This window comes from Elaeis guineensis, chromosome 9 (genome assembly GCF_000442705.2).
Source record: "Elaeis guineensis isolate ETL-2024a chromosome 9, EG11, whole genome shotgun sequence".
Lineage (NCBI taxonomy): Eukaryota > Viridiplantae > Streptophyta > Magnoliopsida > Arecales > Arecaceae > Elaeis > Elaeis guineensis.
Genome location: NC_026001.2, coordinates 6,190,969 through 6,210,419, shown reverse-complemented (window position 1 = coordinate 6,210,419; position 19,451 = coordinate 6,190,969). Strand labels below are relative to the sequence as shown.

At 37.9% G+C, this 19,451-nt stretch overlaps 3 protein-coding genes across 3 annotated transcripts; 2 read left to right on the top strand and 1 right to left on the bottom strand.

The window, feature by feature from the left end:
* Window positions 1-403: 403 nt before the first annotated feature.
* LOC140851720 (V-type proton ATPase 16 kDa proteolipid subunit) lies at window positions 404-4,011 on the top strand. The gene is made up of 3 exons (XM_073243786.1): window positions 404-622; window positions 708-993; window positions 3,691-4,011. Exons 1-3 carry the CDS (start codon window positions 547-549, stop codon window positions 3,821-3,823), a joined length of 495 nt encoding a protein of 164 aa, XP_073099887.1. The 5' UTR covers window positions 404-546; the 3' UTR covers window positions 3,824-4,011.
* An 853-nt stretch (window positions 4,012-4,864) lies between these two features.
* On the top strand, window positions 4,865-6,012 carry LOC105051929 (acetyltransferase At1g77540). Its single transcript, XM_010932578.3, has 2 exons — window positions 4,865-5,213; window positions 5,737-6,012. The coding sequence occupies exons 1-2, from the start codon at window positions 4,914-4,916 to the stop codon at window positions 5,806-5,808; spliced, it is 372 nt and encodes a 123-aa protein (XP_010930880.1). The 5' UTR covers window positions 4,865-4,913; the 3' UTR covers window positions 5,809-6,012.
* A 5,803-nt stretch (window positions 6,013-11,815) lies between these two features.
* On the bottom strand, window positions 11,816-18,944 carry LOC105051930 (F-box protein 7). The gene is made up of 11 exons (XM_073243546.1): window positions 18,813-18,944; window positions 17,530-17,616; window positions 17,196-17,308; window positions 15,534-15,650; window positions 15,360-15,456; window positions 14,568-14,641; window positions 14,324-14,377; window positions 14,136-14,237; window positions 13,933-13,991; window positions 13,561-13,768; window positions 11,816-12,101 (listed from the first exon to the last, which is right to left on the bottom strand). Exons 1-11 carry the CDS (start codon window positions 18,820-18,822, stop codon window positions 12,042-12,044), a joined length of 981 nt encoding a protein of 326 aa, XP_073099647.1. The 5' UTR covers window positions 18,823-18,944; the 3' UTR covers window positions 11,816-12,041.
* Window positions 18,945-19,451: the final 507 nt, after the last annotated feature.

Below are 19,451 nucleotides of genomic sequence, written 5' to 3'. Positions count from 1 at the left end.
GCGAGAAGGAATGCAACTCTTTCACAATATGAGCAGTAGACCTGCTGTTGACATGGAAACTCCAAATCAATTATTCAACACTGGTACATGCCTGAATGAATCCAAAATGCAAATGTACTGGCACCCAAAAGGCCAGCCCTGGACCAGGGTAGAACGTTCGCAATCTTATCCTACGTGCAACGTATGCCACAGTTAAATAAAGCCTTCCCACATGATTATTATTTGTCCACGCAACTCACGGATACGGAACACAATTCACTTCCACATTTCCGAAATTCTCCCTACATCCATCTCCGATAGTTCTGGTTGAACTTGTAAATTAATCAAAACCTGGGGGCACTCCCATACCTCTGCGATCACCAGAATCCATCCGATCTCTTCCAACCCCGCTCCCCCCCCCCCCCCCCCCCCGGGCCTTCCATATCCCCAATTCTTTCCTCCTTCTTCCTCGCCGAAAATTCCATAAATTTTGCGATCAGGGTTCGAAGGTCCGAATCGAGGTTAGGGTTTCCCAAGATATCAGAGGTTTCTTCTATCTCGGCGACGATGTCGAGCTTCAGCGGCGACGAAACCGCTCCCTTCTTCGGATTCCTCGGCGCCGCGGCCGCCCTCGTCTTCTCATGTGATACCCTGGTTCCTCTAGGGTTTCTTCCGATCTCCGATCTCAGGTTTTTGCATTTTGATGAGGTTTTTCTGGTGGATTTCAGGTATGGGGGCGGCGTATGGGACGGCGAAGAGTGGGGTGGGGGTGGCGTCGATGGGAGTGATGCGGCCGGAGCTGGTGATGAAGTCGATCGTGCCCGTGGTCATGGCTGGAGTGCTTGGGATCTACGGGTTGATCATCGCTGTGATCATTAGCACAGGGATAAACCCTAAGGCCAAGTCGTATTACCTCTTCGATGGCTACGCTCATCTTTCCTCTGGGCTGGCTTGTGGTCTTGCAGGGCTCGCCGCGGGCATGGCTATTGGAATCGTTGGCGATGCTGGAGTCCGGTAACGTTTTATTGCCTCTTTTGATTTATAGATCTGGATTTCTGGATTCCTAGATTCATTATGATGTCTGCTTAAGTGGTGCCTCTGTAATCTGTATACTTTTGCTACGTCTTCTATGATGATTAATTCATGTTAAAAGACTGATATTATGATTTTAGTTAATATATGTAGGGTTAAGTACTATCAGTCTCATCACGCTGCAAGGCCAGATTTTTGATACGTTTTTGTAGTGAATATATGCCTTTCACTATTGTCAGATTCTACAAAAAAAAGTTCACGTGGATGATGATGATCTTAAGGATGATAAGGTGATGGGATATGGCTAGTATTTTTGGGCCATGGTTATAGGTGATGAGATGAAGGATTATGAGAGATCTTCATTTTAGGTAGGATAGAGGGTTGTGAGAGAGATTGAGAGAAATTAGATGGAATCCATAAGTATTCTGATTATGATTTAATTTTTCATATAATCAATCTTTGAGTCTTTCTACTGTTGTCGGATTCAAGTTCCAGTCTCTCTACTGTTTCTTTATATATTGTTTTTTGTGGTTGCAGAAGATGGTGTTATAAAATTTGACTGATTTTACCTTTCTATGTTGTCTTGCTAGCTCTATGGATCCAATTATGATCCATAATAGTTTGTGGATTTTTCATGACAGGTTTTGTAAAAAAGTGAATGTGTTATATTTGAACAGAGATCAATTAGTACATCCGACTCTTTAATTGTTGTTTCAGAGAGATTTTTTATCATTTTCTGTCTGGTTATTTGTTATTTAACAGTTCCCTTTATCTGTGATCACTCACATCTAAGATAAGACGTAATTTGTTTATCATTATGATTTTAGGTTTCTGCTTCTTTAGATGATCATGGGCTTGCATGCTTCCTTCGTTGCTACTTGGTTGATGTATACAATTCATATTCAATTTGTGAATTCTTTGCTTCATTTTACTTAGAAATTAATTAATAATGGTATGTGTATTGTTGTAGTGTCAGAGTCATTTGTTCATTAGTAGATTGATGGTGTGCTTATTTCTGCTATAGCAGCATACTCTTGATGTTAGTTTTTGGGAAAGAATATTTGCTTTTTCATTATTACTTGTCATCAGCTGTTCTTATTGCTTCCACTTGTGAAAATTGTTTTTTGGTTTGGAAGTAAAGTTAATTTCCTTCTTCAGAATATGACCTCACCACTGCTGGCTTTTCATGAACTTTCTTCCGTGTATAAATCAAAGTAGAACTTATATAATGTTTTGGCAAAAGTTTTATAACTGTAACTCATTTGTATATGGACATAGATCGCTGACTTTGAAACTAAAGCACCGGCTGTTTTTAAACAATATTTGAAGAAAGTGGAAGGACTTAAGTGCCATCTACATGATGGCAAACCAAGCTATTTCTAGGATGAGTTAACCTTCTGTGGAAATTTTTGTAGAAACCAGATTCAGTTGATCAACTTGGTGTTGATGTGATTGTGTTGAACAAGAAAAATTTCCCCTCCTTCTGTAATGTGTACTTGTAAGACATGTAATGAGTACATGTGTGCTGGAGAAGGTGCTGAGCTGTTTGCTGTTTTTGAAGAGTTGATGAGGCAAAATATGGTTTGTACGTGTAGTTGTGGATATGATAACTAGAACTGCAGAACCAATTAGTAACTTGATGCGTGGGATGAATCTCTGATTTGCAAATGGAAATTGTAACAAGTTTATGGCCAACACCAATAACCAAATGATGCAAGATTGGCCGTTCCTACAATCTATCTAATTTACAAGATTGTTGGATATAACTGAGGCTTTCTATTTCATAAGATGGCACTAAGTTGGAGTTGTTATATGATCGCGATGTTATAAAGTAGAGAAGATCAAGTTTCACAAGATTAGTGTCTTTTGCATGAGAATATGGAGTCGTCATGCACTAGCACTAAAAAGATAATGTTTGTAATGAATAATAGGCATAGATGTCCCACCAAATCAGTTTAGCGGAGAAGTAACTGGAACAGTGTTGCACATGTGTCGAAGGCCCCACTGATGATGGATTACATTAAAAGATTTGGAAGGCTGCAAGCCAACATCACAAAACATGGAAGTTCGACTTTGGTAAGGATTTTGTAAAGCTTGTGCTGGTAGAGGATGCAGGTTTAATAGGAACACATTGCAAATGAGTGCTTGTTCAACTGGCCTCAAGTGTTTTTGATTTCAAATGTTGATAATGGTCATAGTGAGGTGTGGAGGTGCAGAAATTAAGCATGATGTGATGCTTGTTTCTTATGGCAGGTCAGATGTCTGAAGTAGCCTATAGCCTGATAGGAGCATTTTGCACCTTAACTTTTCATTTCTGTAGAATGGATGACTTGAGCCTTCTCATATAATGATGGCCCTAATGTAAAAAAAATTAGCCATTTTCTTATGATCTACTTGGTCACTTTATTTAGATGAGTAACTATAATCTCTTAGCCATTTTCTTATGATCTACTCTGTCACTTTATTTAGATGAGTAACTATAATTTCTGCATTGTTCTTATCTTTACCTGTTAATTTGGTGTTTATGAGCTGTGTGACTGTTGTCTTTGATCGAATATTTTTAAAAATCCGAATTTGCTCGACTTAGATTAATTTGTAGCTTGCCAAATGTGTCTGAGCATGATGGTTTTCATATGGTAGTGCTGAATTTTGATGATTTCTGGTTCATGTTCTTTGCAGGGCCAATGCGCAGCAGCCAAAACTTTTTGTCGGCATGATTCTCATTCTCATCTTTGCTGAAGCACTTGCCTTGTACGGTCTTATTGTTGGCATCATCCTTTCCTCTCGTGCTGGCCAATCTCGGGCAGACTAAGAGACGAGCAGCTGGCTAAAAATGATTCTACGAGCCTTTGTAATAATTATATTGAACTTGAGGATTTTGTTAATTTTGTGATTCCATTGTGATGGTATTTCCAAATGCCGTAACAGATCTTTCTACTTTGTGATCTGACATCCATGTATTAAATTTATTGATAGTTGCTCAAGCAAACAGTAGCTTAAGTGTTGGCTCGTTTCGAGTTTTTAATAGGGTTAGTAGGGGTGGAAATGAGCTGAGTAGCTATTGAGCTCAATTCAATTTGATTATCATTGGATTCGAATGGCAAAATACTTGGTTTAAGCTTATAATCTGATATATATATATATATATATATTTTATTAATAATATTATTAATTTAATATTATAAAATATAATATTTATTATATTTTTTAATTATCATTCAGGTTCGAATTTAAGTTTGAATTTGAATTTGAATATGATTTGATTGATATTTAGGCGGAGTTGGTTTCGGGTATTATGTTTTTAATCGAGTTCAAATTTGGATTTTGTTTTTTTTGGTACAGTCATTCAAATTCGGATATTAATAAACTGTTTTGAATCGAATTTTCGATCAAGTTGAGCTCGGGCTTCTAATTATCTAACTTAGCTCAGATGGTTGCGCCCTGGGTGTCTGGGAATGCTCACTTTGTGATGGGCGGATACAGTGACTTGTTTGGTTATGGCTGATTTTGATTGACATACGATTGACGTACAGCTAATATGAGTGGCACGAGTATCCTGTGTCTTCTTATTCACAGCATCAATCTTAATCTTGACGTTGAATGTATCTATCGGTTTGAAGAAATCATTTCAACCTGGGTAAAAAATAATTTCCGTTCTCCAGTTTTCCCGTTGCTTCCATCAAGCGTTTTTTCCTTGTCGAGGGTTGTCCATAGCAGTGTGATGTCCGATGAATTGATAATGTGGTGAAATTACATCCTCCACCTCGAGTGGTGGGTCATACGACGGCTCGAAAGGGGTCCATCCGACGCCCGAAACGGGTCCATCCGACTCGGGCCCAAAGACCTATTAAGTTCCCGGCCGGCCCGTACCGAGTCCGAGCGTCGATCGAAGCCGAGAGACGATGGCGAAGGCGGCAGAGGGGGCTGTGGCTTCGCCGGCGATCGTGTGGAACGAGAAGGACGGGAGGTTCGAGACGGAGGACAAGCAGGCCTTCCTCCAGTACCACCTCCGAGACGTCACTATCCTCGCCGTCGAAGGAGGCCAAGCTAAGGAGAAGAAGAAGACGGCGATGGACGTGGTCCACACCTACGTGCCCAGGAGCAAGCGGGGGTTGGGCCTGGCCGGCCACCTCTGCGTCGCCGCCTTCACCCACGCCCAGCGCAATTCCATGCTTGTCGTCCCTACCTGCTCCTATGTCTCCGTAACCTCTCTCTCTCTCTCTCTCACACACACACACACATAAAATCTTTACTTAGACCTCCTCTCGAATAGTTTATGGGCATTTTTGAACTCCTTTCTGTTGAATTTTGAATATTGATTCGATTTTTGTGATGGTTCTATCTTGATTATGATATCTAAAGCCTCAAAGTTAAAACTTTGAGCAGTTAGGTTAAATTGTGATTTCAAAAATATGGCTAAATGGATTTAATTCCTCAAATGTAGTGGATCATCCAAAACAAAGCAGATGAATTCATCGAGGTTCTAAATATGCATATCACGTTTGGAACAAAAAAATTTAAACTCTGAATGCAAGATTTGTGTGCATGGACTACTCTAGTTACGCTGTAAAAAAGGAATCTTTTTTTTTTTTTGCTATAAAATTGTTGGTTTGTCCTTCCATCCCTTTAAGGGCCAAAGGCTTCTACTTGTGCTTCTGTTCATACGTCAATTTTTAACTGCTGTGGGAACTGGCAAGTACTGATTAGTGTTTGTCTGTTCGGCAGGACACATTTCTTCCTCGAAATTCTTCATGGAACTCACTTGTATACAATGAGGAGAAAAAATCATGTATGTGAAATTCTACAGTGTGCTTTTGGCTTTCTGGAATAAATGTTGCATGTTAGTAGAACATGTTTGTTGTCTTCTGTTATTGATGTTGAGACTAAAATCTTATAACTAGTCAATTGTTTGTATTCACTTCTGAGCCAATTTTGTGACAATATATTCTCAGCTTTTGGACAAACCATTTAATCCTAGTGAATGAGTTCCTTTTGTATTCATATTTCCTGTGATATGCTTGGAAGTTACTTGTGTTTTCCTGTGGAACATAAAATAGGTAATTTATATGTACTGATTCTCTGAATATGAATCACTCCCAACTTTCTGGTGCAACCAACAAATATACTAAGATGGTTGAAGTTTTCATGGAGTTGACTTCTCAGCTTAATCAGCCCAAGACTATCAAAATAAGGAAAAGTTGTTATGGCCTTTTCTTCAATTTGCTTGGCTATTCATTTTGAAAGACAAGATTCATCCTGGCAAGATTACTATTAGTATTAATCTGAACTTGGTAAAATTGCTTTATAGGTTGGCAAATGACATTTTTGCTCAAATTGAATGGATCTCTTTTTAGAATGCTTTTTAAAGAATTGATGTTAGTATTTATAAAATTGGTTTCGAATGGAATGTGAAATGATGTATAGCTTAAGTTTGATTAGTTCAGTGACAATATTTTCACTTGTGCCTAAAAATTGCACTTTTCAAAATCCTTGTTGTCATGATTATGTGTCTTCGTTCTTCTCCCCACCATGCATTAGAGTCAATTATTTCACTTAAAGTAAAATTTAGATCTTGTACGGGTTTAGACAAGGCTGGGTTCTTCTCTTTTTTATAAAAGATGAATCCCATATAATATATTGGTAGTCTACGTTATTTCTCCCAGAATCAATTTCATTAATGCTCAAGATTCAGTGAGTATAGGTTCTTTGCCTCTCATGTATTTATAGGCCCTTTGAGAGATTTGCTTTAATTGTGAAATCCAGGTCAGTTATGTATGGAAAAATTATAGCCATCTATCTGTTTAATTTTTTTTCTGGGAAACCTCAGTCAGCTGGAGATCAGATAAATTGTATGGCTGGAACTTCTGTACAGTAAATCCTTGATATCCATCCAATAGTATGGGTATCATTCACAACACATCGGTGGCATGTTCAACCTTAAATCATAGGCTGAGAAGTGTCTCATAACTAGGTTGTTTGTTAGTTAAAACCCTTTTTCTTCCAAGGAAAAAAAAAAGAGAGAATAAAAAACATTAAGGGGGTGTTTAGTTCGCGACTGGAATCAAAGTCGGAATCGGAATCAAAATAAATTGGAATGGGCATCAGAATGGTCATACCCTCCGAAGCGTTTGGTTTGTGACTGGAATCGGAATAGGAATTGTGATTTGAATCCTTAGGGGAGAATTAGGATTGGGTTTTAGAGGGATTGGGCCATCCTATTCTTTCTCGGTAATCGGAATCAAAGTGGGACTCCCCCCAACCAAATAGTTGGAATGGAAGCCACCCATTCCCATTTCAGGCTCTAAACCCCCACCCCCAACCAAACGCCCCCTAAGTGCCTTGGCCCCTCCCCCCACCCACTTCTGCATGCACAAACATGCACACACAGAAAAGAAAAATGAAAAAATGAACTTTTTTCGGGGAAACATTTCATATGTTCATATGAAGTGTTTATTGCAAGCAATCTATATTAAAGGAAAAATTAGATTTCAGTTTTTAACATGGATTTCTTTAAAAGATCAGTGCTCTAGACACCCACATAAGGAACGGGATTCCTATAGAATGGAACTCTCATGATGCAAATTTAGGTTCATCTCAGGAAGAACCTTTTTTTAATGCCTTGTTAGCGAGATGAGATTGTATGGTTGGTATAGTTACATCTATGGTAGGCGTGGTACTTCGATACTAGTCAGCACCTAAAATGACCTAGGCCTTGCAAGAGCTTGGTCGCACTCTAGCCAATGGTGAGGTGCCCCCTCTAGCAATAGGTATAACTCTATTCAAAAATTGCATTACACGCATGCCCTTTTTGATGGCCGTAATACTGAGATCCATGGTGATGGAACTTTTTTCACTGCTTAACATACCTAACCACACCACTTAAAGTTTTAAAAAAGCAAGGTTAGATGTAATAGTTATCTGTCTAACCCAATGTACCTCAAACTATATATGTATATATAATATAAAAAATTAAAAAAACAACAACAACAATAACAAATAAAATGATGCGCACAAACAATTGTGTAAACTGTTCATATGAGTCCTCTCTGACTTTGGTATATGGAATCCTTATTATAAATCTCTTCACATTGTATCTTATTCGTGGCAATGTTAAGAAGCATCTCAGTTGCATCCAATTTCAGGAACCAGACTAAGCTTATCAAGAAGATTTCAAGAAAACCAAGCACACATGGATTTTAAAAACTGGATTGGAATCCTAGGAATAGCCAAGGCAAAAGTCTTCTGGTTATAGGCTTGGAAATAATTAGGTCAAAATGGTGTAATTATCAAATAAATATCTTATATCACAGGTGGGACAGATGGAGGAATGAGAATTGCAATGACAAAACCTTAACACAAAGAGACTCATTTGCAATATGTACATTATACAGCGGCTTGTATGTAAGAATAGAGTCAATAAGTTTGAGATAGTCCCTACAGGCCACTTGCCTGGACTAGTTTAAATTCCGTAAATAAAACTTATCTATAATATTTAAATTTAATAGGACTTGGAGGTAATTTGTCTTATAATGTACTTGAACTTATGTTGGCATGTGGCTTGCCAAGACTTCTTCAAAACTCAAATTTAGTGAGAGGACTTATCTTCTATGCTTAGCTTGAATGGGCACTCACATGTAATGTTCTTCTTATTAAGTTTGAACTGAACTAGTTGTTGCATGCCACATATCTAGGGGTAGCAATTTACTTTGCCCCATCAGTACCTGACCTGACCTAATGGGGTGGATTTTACTCAATCTGTTTAGAATCAGTGGTAGGATGGGTCTTCATTCCAAAACTGTAGCGGATCTGGGGTGGATGCAGATAATGGCAATGCCTACCTTGAACAAGACTTGGTTATGTATAAGCTTTGGTGATTATGATGATAATGGGGAAGAAAGCATTGCGATAGATCATGATCAAGATGAATCATGTGAAACTTGAAATATAGAAATTGGTTAGTCAAAGATGTTTGCTAACAAATCAATAATAGTTGGGAGACATCCCTCAGGCTTCAATTTAAAAGTGCACACTACATAAATCTAATGGCCTTGAGGCCTTTTCCCCACCAAGAAGTAATGATCAGTAAGGTTGTAAATTCAGAAAAAGAGGGGAACAAAGGAACTTTATTATAATAAGACTGAAGGTTGAAACAAGTAGCAAGCCATGTGAATTCTCTGCTTATGCATCCAATACTTAGTGACTCCCACCAACATCCAAACATTGGAAACCAATCCACAAGTTGAATGACCTCCTGTTGTTGGTCCAGTGCAAGTCTAACACCCTGTGCATGCAAAAAATGAAAGAGAATTTATATCATAACTCATGAGCAAATATGACCTGTTCCAGCTTGAATGATCATTACTGGATACTGTAATGGATAGCTATTGAAAAAGATGGTCAGGACTCAGGAAGACACTAAAGCTCTTACCCTTGGTAACTTCCATTACTCTGGATCTCCTCCTTTGGTGCCTGAGCTGACTAATGCTTTGGAGTGGACTAACTTTGATCATCTGGATCTCATATTCAGTGCGTCAGATGCCTTATGATATTTATTGATGTAATTGCTCCTCCTTAGGTCTGCATATGCCCTAGTTCTTCTGCTGACCGCCGTTGTGCTTTCCCCATGAAGAACCCATCCTTGCCTTCTTCCATCACTTTTTGCCTCTCATGTCAGCTTGTAAGTCTTAAAGAAAGGAGGATGAGAGGAAAGTGAGGGATGAACGTGCAGATGGATGTCCCACAAACTGAATGAGTGCCCTACATAGAGCACCATTGCAGATTCATAGACCCTCCATGGGGACGTTAGCACCTTTAAGGGATGCTATCAGTCTTTCATATTTGATCCCAACTCACCCATCAAATAAGGAACAAAAGAAAGAGAAAATCTCTTAACAAATGAACCAAGATGGAAAGGAAGAGAAGCAAAGTGTGAAGATAGAGAAGCTACATGATGGTGTTCGTTTAATTGGTTATAAGATGAATAGCAAAGCCTTGCTTTTATCTTAAGAGATAGAGTGCCCATGCTATTTGTGAGATCACTACAGGTAGAATAAAACTAGAAGATAGATTGACAAACACACAGACAAGCATTTCCTCGAGTCATTATGAATCATGAGCTTCACAAGAATAACAATAATAATTAACTGGACTAGATGATTTTGATTTTTCCTACTCTTGACCTATGAAACCTGCTCTAATTGATGCTATGCAGGCACCAAGAGAAACCTAATGACATTGGTTTTTCTTGCATTCACATACTTGAAATTATTAGAATGTTGAAATGTAGGATCAACAATGACAGATGAAAGGAGGGGATGGCTACAAGCTGTTGATGAAGTTGTGAGGGCTTCTTCAGTTGGGCATGACTTTATGCAATGATAATTCCTGGAGCTTGTCCTCTTACAAAGGCCTTACTTGTTTTATGGAGATTGGAACTTAAGGCTATAAAGAGAATTGGATTAGCAGAATGGAACCATCAACCATTGAAGTGGCTGAGAACAAGGGCTTGATGTGATGAGAGTGCCTTTGGGTAATGGGTGGTCTTCATATATAGATGTTAACAGGCTAGGGCAAATCCAGGGAAAGGATCTAGTCAGTAATTACTTTGTAATTTTAAAAAGACTCGTATGCATGAACCCTGGTCATCCGTATCCAGTCCTGGTTCTTTCCTGAAATACAAGTCTTGGTTCCTCCCCTTGAGATAAAATCAGGACCTACTGAAGGGTGTGATGGGATTAGATTCTTCCCCTAATCATAAAAAAATAATCTTGTACAAGATATTGTTAACCTTGATTCTCTCATGAAATAAAGTTCATTAATGCAGAGAGATTGTGTTAGCATATGTTCTTTTTCTCCTATATATTCATAGATCTTTTAAGATATTTGCATTGATTGTGAAGGGGAAGGCTGCATCTTAGTGTATCTCAGGAAAGGATTAGCTAATATTTACTTTCTAATTTTAAAATTCCTTCCCAAAGAATTTATTTTATAAATTACTTACCATGCATAAACCCTAGACTCCTAGTCTCCTCCTCTCCTCCTTGCCACTAATATAAGTCACGGTTCTTCCCCTCCGAGGTAAAATCTGGTGTGATTAGGATACATCCTTCCCTGTATGTCTGGCAAGATTTTTTTTTTTCTTGAGAGAGAGAGAGAAGTATACAAAGTATTATTTACCTTGATTCTCTATCTCAGAATTAAAGTTCATTAACACTTGAAAATTTCATTAGCATAAGGATATGATCCTTTCCCTTGCATACACAGTCACAAATTTTCTTAAGAGATTTTCTTTGCTTATGAAAAATATTGATCAATATGGAAAGGGGCAACCATAGGTAGATGACCAATTATACATCAAGTTGATCCACAACACATGTAAAGACCCAACCAAGATCGACGTCAAGTTGATAGGAACAGATGGCTAAATACAGTTTATTTCACTGCCAGAATCGAGTCCCTGGAATATGAAAAGAACAACATGTGGCTGCAGGCACCAAACGGCATAATGAAAAATGCATCAAATACTTTCACAACACCTAATAACACTGCATTATTAACATGTTTCATGGCGTAAAGTGTTACACAGTTGACATGTTTCCTTCTTCCGCTTCCATATAGGTTTCTCTAAAACAAATGGATTGGAAGCACAACATGACTGTAAGTGTGCCAGCAATTGCAACTCCTATTATCCAGCACAAGCTTAAGAAAGTAGAAAAGAACAAATTTCTTCTTAAACAAGAGAACCCTGGATCCTGCAAGCATCCAAAGCCGATCAATATAACTATGAGAGCTTTACATTGTACCCTTAAAAACTTGTCCAGATTGGAGGATTAAAAATAAAGCTAGATGGTTCTGATACCAAAACAATCATACAAGGGTTGCATGTCACTGGCAGAACATAGCTTCCATGATCAAGGTTCCTTGAAGCGAAAACAAAGTTCTTGATAAAGATGACAATGTTTGGTGAAGATACCAATCAAAAATAAAAACAAGCATGTATACATTTACATGAAACACCAAGCACTTCAGCATCAGCCAGGAACAAAGTAATCCATCTTGTCCACAGGAAGATTTAGAACTGATGTTTCCACCTGTAACATGTCCAGAAGATATGATTGTTATTCCATTGTATCCACAGGAATGAAGTATAATAATGATAATAATAGTAGTAGTACTAACAATAATAAGGGAATAAATTATTTGTTCTCCATCCAAAACAGGTTATTATATGTTTTCCAGACATTTGACTGCCAACTTCACCCATTTAACCCATGCACAGAGTTCACTGTATATTAACGCTTTATATCCTCAGATAGTTTGCATATTTTGCCAATACTGCCTATTTCACTTAGTTTCTAGGTCAAACTACTTTACATAATACACTGAGGGGGTGCTTGGTTGGGGGGAGTGGAGATCTGGAATCAGAATGGGAATGGGTGACTTCTATTCCAACCATTCGGTTGAGAGGAATCCCATTCCGATTCCAGAGTGAAATAGGAATGATCCAATATATATAGAACTCGATCCCTACTCTTCTCTATGGATTCAAATTTTCAATCCAATTCCAATTCCGATTTCGGTCACGAACCAAGCGCTTCAAAGGATTTGGTCATTCCGATTCCAAGCCATTCTGATTTCCATTCCGATTTCGATTCCAATAGCGAACCAAGCACCCCCTGAATATATTTTATCTATTCAGAGTCGCCCATTTGATATCCTATTTAAGCAGTTTTATGCTTCAAAATAGTCTAACTAATATTTTAACATCAGAGGATAATCTTTGTGGTCAAAACTAGATAGAGTAACCGCAGAAGGTGGTGAAACACACAGTTTCATAACAACAAACAATAAAAGCACCAATTGCTTCAGAGCTCCACTCCTGATATTCAAATTTTAAAAGAAACCATTTGTTTCAAAGGGCAGAAAATGCTCTCAAAGCCAATAATAACAAAATGAAGAATGCCTCAACAGGAAGGCAAAACCTGTCTGTTTGAAATGAATTCAAACCTCTGAAGAAATTCAAATCAGAAGTGAACTCACAGTGGATGTACACTCATGCTAATAATATATATCAATTCTTCCGTGGCACAACTAATAACAAAGTCAGCTGCTGTAGAAGCTGGAGGCACGGATTAGTCAACCAGCATGCAAAGCTAGCAGTAATTAACTTGCCAGGTGGCATAAAGTGCATATTTGAGATGTGCATTGCCCCAGATCCAAAATAAGGTTAAGCAACAAATTGAAATCATCAAAGAGGCCCACTACAAGATGTATCTATTTTGCTAAGTGTATTAACTTTCATATAACCAGATGCTTACCAAAGGTGGAAATGATTTCATATACACAAAAAAAGAAAAAAAAAAAAAGTTACTGCTTTCCTAAGGTTCTCAAAGAATCAATGAAGTTTGTCAGCTGAATATTGAACATGGTCAGAAAGAAAAGTAAAACGAATGGTACACACAAACGAAACTGTATAAACTAGAATTAAAGAGCAACTAACTCTAGTGACTATTTCACTAATAGTACAGCATTAGCTAGAAAGTCCCATACCTCCTCAAATGGAACAAATACAAAGGGTGTCAAACCCCTTCTGTGAGAAATAGCAGGTACATCAGGGTTGTGCGTCTCATCCTCCTGCCAACCTTCTACAACTGCAAGCATGTCTTCCCGATTGCTTATTTCACTTTCATTTACACCAGTTGTAAGAAGTTTTAAAAGATCCAGCCGATTGTTTGCCCCAATTGTAGTACCTCTAAGCCTGCAAAAAACCACCAGTTTAAAAAGAACCTGGAAGTGCATCCATATATGTGGCGTAACAATTTAGCAGTTGATGCACGTAGGTGCACTGAAGCTTCAGCTGTGCACTTTAAAGCTAAATGATGCTAGAAGGTACCATAATGAGCAGTATTATTAACAGAATACCTTAGGAGCATCCTTAAAAGAGTGTGGCGTGAGCCTCGGTACAACAGGACAGCTTCAACCTGCAAAAAACAGAACAAGATATGGATAAACGAGTCAAAAAATTTCTAGCATCTTGAAAACGAACTACTTATCTAGCACTGCCAACGTGATAGACTTTTAGAAGCATGTATTTGGAGAGAGTTTTAAGGCTTTTGAATACAGACATGGTCTTCAGCTAATATGTAGTCACCCTTAAAAACACAGTCTGCCTTAGATGCACGGAAATTCATGCACTTTGCCACCTCCTTTACTCTTTGAGAAGAAACCTGGTAGTATAAAATAAAACCATCAGGACAATATAATATATAGAACAAACTTCTACCGACCACTTTCACCAGTTCATGATTACAACCTTGTAGATGAACTTCCCACTTGGATAAAATCTCAAGTAACGATAGTAACAGACCTACAAAGCAGTAGAGATAGTTATAGATCAAAGCCTAAAAGGATAGGGCCCACTCGAGGAGAAAATGAATAACCCACATGCCCAATATAAGGATTTGTTTTCTCTCAATCAATAACCATCTGACATGTAAACCACAATGTAAACCGCCCATAGACAATTGTAACTATAAAGCCATAAAAACATATCATACCACATGGACAGGATTTGTAACTTTCCACTCTGCAACTCCAGTACGAATATAAGTATTCCTACTCACGTACAGGCCTAATAAAATGAGAAAGGTTTAAGTCAGTTTTTTCCCCTTTTCATGCCAATAAAAAGGTATGCCTGACAATAGAACATAAATGAGGGAAGCTTAATTTAACGGACTGCAGAATCATGAAGAGATAAAATAAGTATGACATACTTAAATGTTGCAGGATCCTTTTTTCTTTTAAGGAAAAGGAGTACACATAGATCTATGTTACTGAGATTTGAACTTTTATCTTAAGAAAAATTTCCTTTGTTCTACTTTTCTAGTCTTGGTGAAAAATGTGATCGTATGAGAATCCCTCTAGTACTTGGTGCAGATACAGTCTTTGTTCATGAACATTCAGCCTACAAGTGATGTCTAATATAAAATGAAAGATACAAAGGGTTTTCCAGAAAAAAGTTAGCCTTTATTCAGGGGCACTACAGTGGGGAAAGGCAATTTTCCTTCTCAACACTCCTTGTGTTAGAAAAATCACTGATTTACCAGAATAGCAATAGATGTTAAATCACAAAGACAAAAAGGAACTACCAGTATGTTACTGGGTGGCCATTGAAGAATGCATTCATTATCTATAACATCAGCAGACTCAGACAGATATATTGTGATGAACCAGCTAACCATATGAAAACTAGTACCCTAAACCAAAGAAGTTTTTGAATGGAAGCAATCAAAAAGTCATTATGAGGACTTTGTCTCAAGCACATCGAATGGTGCTTAGTGAGTATTTACCATCACTACGAATCCTTGGCCTCTGAACCCACATTTTCCTCCAAGAACCCCCGTACATAGACTGGGCAATCTTGTAGTTTGTTTCTGCTCCAGACATCTTCACAAGCAGGTTTATATGTTTCAGTTGATGTTGTTGCAAATTAAAAAAAATTGCTTTAACAGGAATATAAGTACCTGCCAAGTTTTTAGGCACAAAGGGCGCCATAAACTGGGATTACGGATAGTATATCTCCACTTGCGGCAGACACATGCTGCCCTTCCTAAAGTGTAAGGACTCATTCGTGCAAAAACCTATTACGATAATTCATGTCATTACACAAAAACTGTTAGCAGTGGATGCAATCAGTACTCAGTATATTGCTGAGATATGGGATCCTCATCTGATAAGCTAAAAGATACACCAATTCATACAGATGTGAAAAAAGGTAAATACTGGATAAAAGTAGCACACTGAACATCAAATATACCATATCAAGATCATGGCACACAGGGGATCACTCCACAAAATTGAACCCACTTCAGGGTAGTACCACAGTGCTATGAATGAAGTATGTGAACAAACCTCGCTGAATCAAAACTTAAACATTTTAACATTATCTATGGTTTATAGACAGTGAGCCAAAAAAACATTCTCATGCAACATTTTGCACTGTTAAAAAATTTCAGCTCATGAAGAAATTATTAATTTGAAGCTCATTAAATATTTTACCACAAATTAATGATTAAAATAAGGTATTACTCTTTTATTCTAAAGCACGTGAAACAAAAATCATGAATAGCTTCTCTTTCAACTTCCTAAATTTATTAAATTAAATTTCATCAACATAAAAGCATCATTTCATTTCCAAATGTTTTCTCGGTCAAAATCAATAAACTTATTTTAAAATATTATTAATATGACAAAACAGAAAATTAGTAGATATCTTAGAATAATTGCATAAAGGAAAGCTTACTGGTGGCGCCAGTAGAGTTTATAAAGATAACCTAATAAGAGGCAGCGCAATGAGCAATGAAAGCCAAAGAGGCCATGTTGGACAAAGGGGCTTGGGGCTGGGATCTCCACGGAAGGATCAAAGTGGAGAAAGGAAAAGACGTGATATCTTGAATAAGAGTAGTGAGCAATAACATTGTTAAGCATGCTTTATCTGAAACATGACCTCTGATGGAAACATGTCGCTTTGAAGAATTTGTTAAGGCAACCACAAGACAGACAGACCTAGCTAAGCTGGCTAGCATCCCTCTCCATATGGGAGAGGTCCAGAATTTGAATGCTGGAGGTGGACATCCAACTGCACTTCTTTAAGGGGGAAAAAAGACAACTTATGACATAAGTACATACTTTGAGTAGAGTTCCATATCAACTCATATCAGTAATTCTTATAATCAATTGCCCTTTTCGACTATAATGACATACTACAGCTCGAACTAACCAAATTCATTTTCTCTTGAACCCGACCTGCATGCTAACTTGGATGCATTCACTTGAACCAAGATGATACCCCCAATTCAAAATATCTAATGTACACAACCCAATAATGTAATTTATACTTCTTAGGTGTTAAATTTTCTTGATTTATCAGTAGAATATAGATATCAAACAACTGTAAGAGCTACAACCAAACAACTTTATTTAAAAAAAAAAAAGTAGAAGCCGTGGAATCTATGCAAAACTTGGGCAAAATGAAAATCTGCATCAAGCTACATGCTTTAAAAGTATATTGTAGTCCTCCCAAACATGCTCATCTTATGCAGATGAGCATAAATTTCAAATCCATACAGCATATGGGGAGCACTTTGATATCTTTTTACATGATCGTGCTGAGCATTAAACAATACCTCAAAGAGCAATTCATCCGGCAAACAGCGATGTATAAGGGCTGGATCAGAAAAAGGTTTACTGCTAACACTTCCAAATGGTGCAACAGGCCGAACCCTAATCCCATATAGATCTAATGAGAAAACCAAGAATAAGTAACAAATAAATTAAGAAACATCCAAAAAAAAATGAAGAGACATTGGATTCCATGAATTATCCAAAGATCTAGTAAACAATAAACTAATAAAGTAGACTGCAATTGCAATCATTTATTGAACAAACTATATACAGAAGAAAGGAGCATCTGCACAGGTAAATAACCATCAGTCCCACATACAGGTACCACAGACTTACTCAGCCAAGGTCTTTCTGTTCCAAGGAACTCCACAGTTCTCAAACTGGAGAATGAGCTAACTTCTGAAGGAACTGGTATGGAGATGTCTGCATAAATGCATCAACAATGATATAAGCATGGCAAATATCGGATAACAACCAAAGCAGTAAATAATTATGCACAAATGGCGCATAAACAATCAAAATTTAACACTTTGGGCTTCCTTTTTTTTCAGCTATCAACTAACCGTCAACCCTCCACTCTTTTAAATCTATGCTTGGGACTGGCACTGGTGGTTTTAACCAAGGACTGAAATTTCTTAGTAGATTATCTCTAACAATTGAACACCTGAAAGCCTTGTTTTCTGATCAAAGACACCACAAAGAATGCATTCTATTCTCTCAGTTGTTTCCCAGTTCTGTTTGAAAGTTCATAAAAAAAATTAAAAAAAATTTTTTTTTTTTTAAATGTTGGTTTTTCTTTCAGGGAAAGAGTACAAGTGAAATAGACATCCTTTTCCTTAGATAGGGAAGTTTACTCCATTCAGTTAAACCCACGAAATGCAAAGCTCAAAGCATTTATAAACAAGCAAATTTAGAATTCAACCGTGATAACAAATTATCAAAACTCAAAAAACTTATCAAATTAGGTCTTTGATGGGTAAATTCATCTTTCTTTACACTGAACCATCGCATGCACATACTAATACCAATATCCCCTCTTTTTTTTTTTTTTTTTTTGAGTAAATACCAATATCCCCATATTAATATCCAAATATTCCTAGTTTCAAGATAGTGAGAGAGAAGGAAAATGACAAGAAAAAAAAAAAAAAAAAAAAAAAACATAAAGCGCTCGGAGTAAATGCAATGAAAACCAGAATTTGTGCCACTTGAAACAATTAAAGCTCGAAACCACATGATAATCCAAATATTCTCGACCACGAAGTAATTGGATAACAATACTAGAACCAATAATATCGACAAATGGATTGTAACATGGATTACAAGCACGATTTGTACAAATTCATGCGAAAAATCCCTTCTTGACCAGAAACCTACATTCAAAACCATACAATCCGCGTGGGCACCAATCGAAAAGTCACCAACTTTATCTCCTTTTTCACCCGCAGAGTCATGCAAAAGCCCAAATAAGGAACAAAGATCCCATCTTTTTGAGAGATCGAAATGCCAGAAAATCCCGAAATTTCTCAGCGATTACGAAGGAATCTCTGTAGCGCGTACTAATTTCGATCGATTCAAAATTAAACCACGATAGAGGGGAAATTCGTAGATAGAGAAGCTACCTGAAGCCATTGGAATAAGAGATCGATGGATTCCTTTCTAGTTTCTACCTCGAGCGCTGAGGGAGAACAAACGACTTGGAGAAAACCTGGACATACCTCTCTGCAAACCGTTGCGAAAGCCGAGGACCGACAAGGATAAAACCCCGGTCCCGCCACCAAATCCTAACGGTTCATTTCCACACGGACGGCTGTGATTTCTTCCAGACGATGAGTGAAGCTTCCCGGGGTCTGGGACGTCGGGGGTCCCAGGTTGCTGTCTAGAATCATCTTCCCGCCTGATCACCGCCGTAGATTTTAGTACAGACTTCTGATCCGAACCGTTCAATTCTCCTAATTTCGTACTGGCCGGGACAAGTTCTCGTCTCGTCTTGGTTTATTTTTGGGCTAACATTTATTGAATTGGTAGCGTAGGGGAGCCCAACCTAACCCAATTCATAGGTCCGGTCTGTCTGGGCGACAACCACAATATTTGTGTTGGATTTTGGGCTGAACCACGAGTCCATTACCAGTTGCTCCTAGGTTTGGTTCCGCTATAGTAGAACTTTACGCTAGAGAGGTCCAAGTTGCCGATCACAGCTGTCCATTTATTGCACGAAAACCATGATTGACAGGGCCTCACAAGGTATAGGCCATGGGAAA